Source organism: Saccoglossus kowalevskii, chromosome 16, assembly GCF_978046115.1.
Source record: "Saccoglossus kowalevskii chromosome 16, keSacKowa6.1, whole genome shotgun sequence".
NCBI classification, from domain to species: Eukaryota; Metazoa; Hemichordata; class Enteropneusta; family Harrimaniidae; genus Saccoglossus; species Saccoglossus kowalevskii.
The window spans coordinates 23,940,000-23,948,977 of NC_140656.1; the positions used below are offsets into that span (position 1 = coordinate 23,940,000).

The 8,978-nt window shown below is 36.2% G+C and overlaps 1 protein-coding gene and 1 pseudogene across 1 annotated transcript; both read left to right on the forward strand.

Moving 5' to 3' along the window:
- The first annotated feature begins 1,873 nt into the window (after positions 1-1,873).
- On the forward strand, positions 1,874-3,654 carry LOC100372111 (uncharacterized). The gene is made up of 2 exons (XM_085491247.1): positions 1,874-2,188; positions 2,322-3,654. Exons 1-2 carry the CDS (start codon positions 1,972-1,974, stop codon positions 3,548-3,550), a joined length of 1,446 nt encoding a protein of 481 aa, XP_085347373.1. The 5' UTR covers positions 1,874-1,971; the 3' UTR covers positions 3,551-3,654.
- Positions 3,655-5,981: 2,327 nt separating this feature from the next.
- On the forward strand, positions 5,982-8,915 carry LOC146733775 (uncharacterized; annotated as a pseudogene).
- The last annotated feature ends 63 nt before the right edge of the window (positions 8,916-8,978 follow it).

Sequence of the window (8,978 nt, forward strand, 5' to 3'; positions counted from 1 at the left end):
TGTCAATCTATATATTTATAATTAAATTATTTTATTTATACTTACTAATAGCTTGTACGTTGCGAGCACGGCGTATTTATTGGCAGATGAGTTATTATGAATTATTAGTTAATATAATTACAATATATAATTAACCATAATTTTATGTAAATAATTGCCAGACTCAATCAATAAGAAACTACATTTCCGGGGTGTCAAATGGTGGCAGATTCCTGCCCACCGATTATATCATACATATTACAACAACCTAGCAATATCACGAGCACCGGTGTTTTTATGCGAGTTTACAATACGTGGAAGTTCAACATACAAACACTGAACGTGTCATTTTCTCTAAAGTATTGACATTAGTTTGCTTGACGTTGTACATACGTGTCGCAATTTTACTAGAAAACAAGTCATTGTCAATGACATAGTCCCCATCATGTTTTTAGTGACTTTGTCAAACAATGAAATGCATAATCAGAATATGTTAATTGAAATATTAGTATTTAGCATATTAACTACATATGTGCATGAAACAGGTATAAAGACTAAGTTTGAATGAAACTGGTCAAGGCATGCCCCAGAAACTGTTGATGACATGATGTCCAAATGTTGGTCTTTGGGACAATTAATGGCTGTCAGTTGAAGGTCAACAAAATAAAACAAAGCAATATTCAAAATCATGACTTTTGATGTACCAACTTTGAAAAAACAACAACATTTAACACATTATATCTTGTGCCTTTGTATAATCATCTCTGTAAAATGGGCAGAACACTCGTAAAAAATGGCCACCAGTCCGCCATTTTGCATTGAATCACGACAAAAATTAAGTGCATCTCAGTAACCCACTATGACTGACCAAGGGATTTTGCACAGTTTCTAAATATTTTTAAAGGTGAATTTTGTTTTTATATGTCTGTATGTGCGGAGTTTATTCTGATGTTTTGTCCCCTTATTATCATCATACATTGAATCTAAACAGTATGTTTGAAAGTTGGCTGCAAGTTTTTCAGAGACTGATTTAGGCAGCTTTTCATTCTAGTAATGGTTTTCTTCCCAAATGTGACTCGTGTTTAAATGAGTCAACAGATCCTTTATACCAGATGTCCAATTATAGATGTTTAAATTTTCTAAATGTATGCCGAGGATATAGGCTTCTGAAAGAAGTGTGTTGTTTTTGTTATATTTTCCATCTATATTTATTTTTTTGTTTTATACTAGTTAAGTAATAGCTAATGGATATCTTCCTAGTTCTAGTAGACAAGCAAGATTGGTAGCTTTGCTGTTTACTCTTAAACGAGATTTACAGAATTTTACATGCAATTTTAATTCCATAGGTGTTGTCAAACTAAAGAAATCTTTTGCATGGTTGTTGTAATCAGTTGACCATATTTCACTGCAATGGAGCAGTATTGGTCTTACCACAGCATCAAACATTTGTATATAATATGTATAATATGATCAGCTCCGTTGCTGTATCACCGTTGATGACAGCGGAGCTAAAACGTTTAAAAAAATAGTATTCTAGTCGCAAATAAAAAAACTTGTTATAATCAATGGTTATTTTATCAATAAAATAATGTAAATGTATAATTGCATATTTTCAATCATAATCAAGTCAGTCAATCCTAATCAAACACTACAACAACGTATTCGACATGTTTCCAATTGCTACGTAAATGGTGTTTGGCTTACAAACAGACCATGACGATCCTTATTTCGCCATGTATGGTATATGGTATATAACACATTGTTTTTGGCACAAGACTTTTATTTGTCACTATAATACTTGATTCCACATGTCATGGTCATGTGCATCATTTTTACTATGCGTATCTGCTAAAATAAAGCATCATTTACGTTCGAAATAGAGGTCTTTCACTGACGTCATTGTTCCCTTGACAATGAGACGCGCCGCCATCTTGGAGGCCTTCATTCGTATTGTTGTTATTGCGTAACACAAGGTCGATCGTCTTCTCAAAAATGGTTTTGAAATGTGTAGTTTTTGGATGTACAAATCGAAAAGATCGGGACAAACATTTGCAATTTTATCGATTACCAGCAGTAGTGGTAAATCAAGGCGAAGATTGCGAAAATCTGAGTAGTGAAAGGCGACGAGAATGGCTGGCTAGCCTCGGACAGAAATTTGAAAACCGAAACATGGGTAACATCAGAATATGCTCGGCACATTTTATTGGTGGTAGGTTTCTCGCTGTTTACAATTTCAATTTTATTTATCACCAGGCATTGAAATTTGATAAAACCCAGTGGAATAGGTGGTAGAGAAAATCGATAATATGATAATCAAGTGTATTTTATTGTGTCTCCCGCAGGTGAAAAGGCCCGGCTCTATGACAAAGGTAACCCAAACTGGGTGCCAACAGTCAATGTCGGGCACAGGGAGAATGTTCTGAAGCAAACAATGGCAGTAAACAGGTACAATAGGCTCCACAATAGACAGAAAAGAAAAGCAGAGGAAAAGATCGTCATTGTGGAAGAGGGGTTGGCGTTGGAAAACAAGGAAAACGCTACAAGTACAACTGAGTTTGGCACTCAAACAGACCTAACTACCTCTATGTTAAAATCAATGGGGAATGAACTCCAAGCTCTAAGAACAGAAAACCAATCATTGAAAGAACAACTTTCTAAATATACAAATAAAATGTCACAGGTAGACTTAGAGGGAGACAATGAAAAAGTAAAATTTTTTACTGGCATCTCTTCATTTGCCATTTTAATTTCATTGTACAATTTCATAGAACAACACTTACCTCCTCGTACGTCTTTAGACAAATTTAGAATGTTTATGTTAACATTAATGAGACTTCGATTGAATTTGTCAGTACAATTTTTAGCCTATGAGTTTTCCATTTCACCTGCTTCAGTGTCAAGAATTATAACTTCAGTTATTAATGTTATGTACATTCGCACAAAACCATTCGTTTTTTGGCCAGATAGGGAGACTTTGAAGATGACTATGCCAATGCAGTTTAAACAGCATTGTGGTTCTAGATGTGCAGTAATTATTGACTGTTTTGAGGTGTTTATAGAAAGACCATCAAATCTGAAAGCACGTGCTGAAACATGGTCTTCCTATAAACACCACAATACAGCCAAATTTTTGCTGGGCATTACACCACAGGGTACTGTGTCATTTTTGTCTAGAGCTTGGGGTGGTAGAGTGAGTGACAAACACATTACAGAAAATAGTGGCATTCTTGACAATTTATTACCAGGAGATTTGATACTGGCTGATCGTGGTTTTAATATCCAGGAGAGTGTTGGTTCTGTTTGTGCAGAACTCAAGATTCCTGCATTTACCCGGGGAAAAAGCCAATTGTCTGCAGTTGATGTTGAAACAACCAGAAAAATAGCTAATGTAAGAATTCATGTGGAAAGGGTCATTGGAATGGTGCGACAGAAATATACAATACTGGGTAGTACTCTTCCAATCAATTTATTTATTTCTAAAGATGACCAGGGTACAACAATGGTAGACAAAATAGCACACGTATGTTGTTCATTAGCAAACCTCTCTGAGTCTGTTGTAGATTTTAATTGAACAATATTCAGGCATATTTCACAGGTACTTACACTTTTTATGTACACCCACTTAATAGCATGCTTTTGTAAATATGAAATAAAATATTTTGTCTTGATATCATGTAGCATTATCAGTGTCATAATTTCTTTTCTAAATGTCAGAATTGAAACTACTGTACACATTAAAAAAAATGGATAAAAATAAACATTGGCTGCCTTGTACTGGAAATAATAAAAATGTAAACAAAATATTGCTTAACATTGGAGGCACACTCACTAAAATGTAAATAAATATTGACTGCATCATATTTAGTAATAAAATGTAAATAAATATTGGATATATAAAAGTATGATACTGGGTGAAAAAATGCAATTAAATATTGACTGCATCATATTTTGTAATGAAATGTAAATAAATATTGGATATATAAAAGAATGATACTGGGTGAAAAAATGCAAATAAATATTGACTACATAACATTGAGAGATGTACTGTTTCATAATGTCAATATGGCTGCATCACACAATCTTTTCTTCCTCCTGTATTCTGGTAGTTTCCTACAGTCAGGACAAAACCATTTTCCCTTTGGTATATTTCTAATTCCAACACATTTGAAATGAAACCAGACAAGAGCACATTCTGTGTTGTCACAGGCAACCATGTTGCCTTGTTCTTCTTGGTTACAATAACAATACAGATTATCATCATTGCTATTGGACGTAGAGGCTGCACCATCATTGCTGACTTCTTTGTGATTGCTGGTGTAAAATTTTCCCAGAAGTTCTGGCATTATTGCGGTGTAAAATATATGTTTTGAACGTTCACAGATTGTTACCCAAAGCTCTTCATCAAACATTATGCTTTCAATGTGCATGTCATTCTTAGTCCAAACTACAAAATACCCCTGCTGTAAATTACATACACCCAACTGAGTCTGGACTTGGTAATAGTAACTGTGATCTTTCACAAGTGTTGCTACGCCATTCTCCTTCTTCAGGTAATCACAGCCATCAAGATTTTCATTTCGTAGATTGAAGGGGCATTTGATTTCTATACAAGATGTACTGCAACAGTCACAAATGAAAACACCATCTGGGGAAGCTGCAATAAATGGCTGGTCTTGGTAAATTACAAGTCCCCTTCTTTCTATATGCCCATTTTCATGGTGTTGAGACATCACTTCGAAAAATTCACGCAAGGCAGTGTCTTCATGCTCACATCCCCATCTAGTGGCCTCAGTTGAAAACTTGGAAAGCATGGGATAGCAGATGGATGATATTAGGCTTATCGAAGGGCTGTCTTGGTTGGTTCTGCATACTATTTTGGACGTTGATGAAGTTACTCTGCCTGCTCTAAACTGGAACCATCTATTTGATTTAGCCTGTTCTCTAGTATGTGACTCAACATTTTTTATTTGTTGTTCCGTCACTGTTATTTGAACTGTTGAACACTTCTCCAGTAACTCTTTATAATTTAAGTTGCTATAGTTGACATCATATAATGTTGTTAAAGCTGGTGGGTAACTTTCATCTGCAGTGATGGAATCATTGGAATGTGGCACAAACCCAGCAGCAAATGGCTGAACCAACGAGAGCAGTGAAGGCTTTGACCCAGTTAGATGAAACTCATTGAAAAGTGACTGTAGTTCTTGAGCTGTTGGTTGTGGTATGTTGTTAAGTGTAGCCAGTGGTGTTTTTGGAGCCAGGGGAGTTTGCGTCTGTAATGCCAAGTCCAACTGTTTCTTTTTTGTTTTGGCTGATGTAAAGTCTATATCATTCATTTTCTTGTATGTCACAGATTTCAAAGATGATGGTAGAAGCCAATATGCCTTTTCATCAGTCACTGTTTTGGAGTCTCGAATCCTAACAGTAGCCTCCACTGCAAACAGAACAGCAGCCACATGGGTGCAGGTTTCCCCAAGACCAGCCATGCAGTTACAATGAGCACACAGAACACTACCATTTTGTTTCGCTATCATCCAGGGCTGTAGAGGCTTCTCACTCATTCTCTGAGAATGCATGACCTGTGTAAAAAAATAATTATGAGGTAATTGAAGCCCCAAAGCACAAGATGTACAACAATTGTAATGTATCCTTATAGTTAATAGAAAACACACCAGACTGAGACCGAGATTTTCAACAGACATATATCTCTTAACAAAAGGACATCCACGACTGAGAAAACAGTGGACTATTAAAAATACTGACAATGCCATATATTAGTGCTCACCTTAGCAGATACTACAATGTTTTCATTGCACACAAATGTTTTCATTTCTCTCACCCAACCGGAAACAAATTGGTTGTAGGCTTCAAGACCTTTGTAACACTTTAAAGCGGGCCCGTCGTCACGCTGCGCATGTCCAGAGTTTTTATTTACAAACACCTTTTGTTACCCACAATGCACCTCGCTATTTTTTTTTTCTAATTCAAAATGGCGGCAAACTACGATGATTGAGGAAGCATTGCGAACAGTTGAAAACGTTGATGAACCAAGGTCCTGCAAATGCAAAGGTGCGTGTATGCGGAAACACAGACGTGGAGCTTGTCCTTGCAAGACATGGGACGAATTGTGCAACGATGCATGTAGTTGTGGTAAACACCGGCCATGCATGAATAAGGCATCGGTAAGCGAAAACTTATATTTCTATTTTTCACTCCATGTAAATTGTTTTTGTACATTTTGGGTGGATCATGTATTCATAATCACGTACCTCAAATGAGACAAACATGTAATAGTTATCAGGTATTGTGTTTAGCAACTGTACACAAAATATGATAATACCGTCATTGCGGTAAATCACCACCTAGCCAAATACAGTTCTGTAGCTCACGATTACCGGTCTTCGGGTTCCAAGGGTGGGTGGGTCGCAAAGTATTCAAAACACACAGTTATCGCAGCACACGCAGGGTTATCCACTGCCTAGCATGCGTATAATAATAGCCATTTTAATTTTAGTAATTTTGTATTATTTAGTAATTTAGTGATTGTATTTGTTATTTAGCATACTGTTTTATATTTTTTGCTTGTACCTTGTGACCATTTCCTTTTCATAAAATAAAAATAAACAAATAAAACAGATGTCAAAATCATTACAAGCAAGAATTTATAACTTAAAAAGATGCTGCTAATGCAACACTAAAACAGTAGTTGGAAGGGCTTGTGTGTTTTGTTTATTGACAGTCATTGGCCTTGTAAATGATAGTCCAGGAAGTTATATAATCAAATGCACAGACTATGTGTCTGTTCTTGATATTCCATGACACTGTATTTATCCAATTATATTGATCATGTGAATACTTGTAAGCTTGCTTTCTTTATTTTGGAAATCCATTACATGCTGCTAATATTTTATTGCCTGAATGTCACACTGAGTTAGAGTAGTAGTGTTTATTGACACAACTATGCTCTTGCAGCCAAATAATATGATCTTGTACTCTTTTGTAGTATTTGTTGAGAACATCTTCGGAAAGAAATATTGATTGATAGTGATTGATCCCATCGAAATACTATACACCCACCAAACACATTTTCACCTCGCCTATTTATCAAAAATACTTATGGTACCCCCACAATATTTTGTGTAGGGTACAAATAGAAGTCTTTCTTTATATTCATCCTGTAAATTGTTTGTATCATTTTCTTGAATTTTAGTTTCCAGTGCCCCAACATTTTGATTCATAGATTATAACTGATTTGTTTAAGATGTTAAATAATCAAGATGCAGTAGCAGTGAAGACTCGCATCCCTCAGAGAAAACGACGACTAGTGGTGCAGAGACAGGTGCCGCTCAGTGAGGAGGATAAACAAAGAGACCACGAAAGAAAAATGCAGGTAAAGATTCTCCACAATTGGTGTCTAATGACCAAATATAATTTCCAATTTGATAGCGCTTACACATATTTTGTTACCTGGAGACAACAAACCGGAAGCTAGGACATATTTTGTTACCTGGAGACAACAAACCGGAAGCTAGGACATATTTTGTTACCTGGAGACAACAAACCGGAAGCTAGGACATATTTTGTTACCTGGAGACAACAAACCGGAAGCTAGGACATATTTTGAATGTTCCAAACGCACAGAGTTGCAGTGCTGAACATCAATGTTTTCAATTCTCATTGCAAAAATTCCCCTGAAATATAACTGCCACCTTCTTTCAACTAACTTGTACCAGCCTCTGACAATTTGCACACTATTCTGCCTAAGCAAGAATAACGAGCATGCAAATTATCTTTGGCTATAGCATAATATTTTTATATTTTTGGGAGTTGAAAAACTGTCATATTACATACACATACCATCTCTATTTCAGTCTGATTTTTCTGAAAATCACCTTTTTTTACTGAAAATTCACGTTTCTCAGCTGTCTTAAATAGTTCTTCCAGCTGCCCTTGTTTGTAGCCACCCACACTCACTCCACTATCTTTAAAAAGCTTTTTCAAATATGTCACTGACTTCTTCTGGGTTGCATGTCGACCGGTGTTCATTGACTTTTTATATTTTTGTCCTACCCTCGCCTGTTGCTATGTAGGTTACGCATGTGCAAATAGAATTACACCGCGTCTGACAATAATTCAGGAATAGGGATTTGTGCTCATAAATGTTATTCTTTTTTTAAATCGCCCCTTTTCAGAAGTGTATTAAGACCTAAGTGCAGAATTAAGACCACCTATTTCCATTTTGTATGAGCAGTACTTGAATTTGTTATTCAACCCTCTCCCAAAACAAAAACTATGTTTACTGTGTGCGTGTTTCAATTACCCATGTCATTTTAGTAAGACTGAAGTCAGTGGTATGATTGCTGTTTACAGTTGCAAATATGAAATTTCTTATTTTTCAGGAATTTGTTAGTGGTCTACCCAGAGAAAGGCTTGAGCATATAACATTAGAGTTGTTCAGACGTCAACCAGGTGCGTGTGCTGACTTGGTCTTACAAGAAGGCTCAGACCCCACCATCAGTAATCCACCTCCAGATCCACAACGTTAACCTATTCCTAAGCCTAATGAGACTATCCCACCATGGTGCAAGTGTGGACAATGCATAAATATGCCAACTCAGATTGAGAACAAATGTTGTGTTGTCAGACAAGGCCAAGAGTGTCTTACTGGTACTTGGTTATTCCAACATTTAATATTAGATGGTGATGTCCTTGAAGTAGCAATGAGAGTGGTGGCTGATGTATATGCTGAGAATCCTCTTAGAGACAATGCATGTTTTCGTCACTATGCCTATAGGCAATTTATTTATTGGCAATATGGACGTTTGGGGAAAGGTAACCGTCGTGTTGTACCATCATGCTGTGTTTGGGCAATAAGGCGAAAGTTTCCTAGCTCCAATAATGTATATGTGGGCTTTAAAAAAGGTGCAATACAGGATTAATCATTTCTGGTCTTGATTTATATTATAAATACTATTCAGTTAGTCACATTTAATAATGCACTT

Coding starts and splice junctions, on each gene's coding strand:
- LOC100372111 (XM_085491247.1), top strand. CDS start 1,972: ATGGTTTTGAAATGTGTAGTTTTTGGATGTACAAATCGAAAAGATCGG. Junction 2,189..2,321: donor CTCGGCACATTTTATTGGTG/GTAGGTTTCTCG, acceptor TGTCTCCCGCAG/GTGAAAAGGCCCGGCTCTAT.